At 65.8% G+C, this 448-nt stretch overlaps 1 protein-coding gene across 1 annotated transcript in view; it reads left to right on the plus strand.

The window, feature by feature from the left end:
- Window positions 1-71: 71 nt before the first annotated feature.
- The window catches only part of LOC104493469 (aminopeptidase N-like), a gene marked incomplete at both ends in the record, with an annotated part of 1,707 nt that continues 1,330 nt past the window's right edge, over window positions 72-448 (plus strand). Inside the window, 2 exons of the mRNA XM_010136147.1 lie at window positions 72-185; window positions 296-439. Coding sequence (XP_010134449.1) covers window positions 72-185; window positions 296-439 — 258 coding nt within the window. The remainder of the gene's footprint in view (window positions 186-295; window positions 440-448) is intronic.

The raw sequence follows: 448 nt of genomic DNA on the forward strand, positions 1-448 counted from the left end.
CGCCGTGCCCCTCACCCACCCCGCCGGCCAGCTGGACCTGGCTGACAGGGTGCTGTGCCCTCCCCTTGCAGTGGTTTGGGAACCTGGTGACGCTGCAGTGGTGGAACGATCTGTGGCTCAATGAGGGTTTCGCCTCCTACGTCGAGTACCTGGGTGCAGACTCGGCGGAGCCCTCCTGGAACATTGTGAGTGCCCATGGGCACAGGGCACGGGCAGGGGGTGCAGGCAGGGGGTGCAGGCCCCCGCTGCCGGGAGGGTGCACGCAGGGCTTGAGTGGCACTCAACTGCCCCGCAGAAAGACCTGATGGTGCTGAACGAGGTGTACACGGTGATGGCGACGGATGCTCTCACCACCTCCCACCCGCTCTCCAGCAGCGAGGACGAGGTCATGACCCCCGCGCAGATCAGCGAGGTGTTAGACAGCATCGCCTACAGCAAGGTGGGCCCA

Source organism: Buceros rhinoceros, unplaced genomic scaffold (genome assembly GCF_000710305.1).
Source record: "Buceros rhinoceros silvestris isolate BGI_N320 unplaced genomic scaffold, ASM71030v1 scaffold39905, whole genome shotgun sequence".
Lineage (NCBI taxonomy): Eukaryota > Metazoa > Chordata > Aves > Bucerotiformes > Bucerotidae > Buceros > Buceros rhinoceros.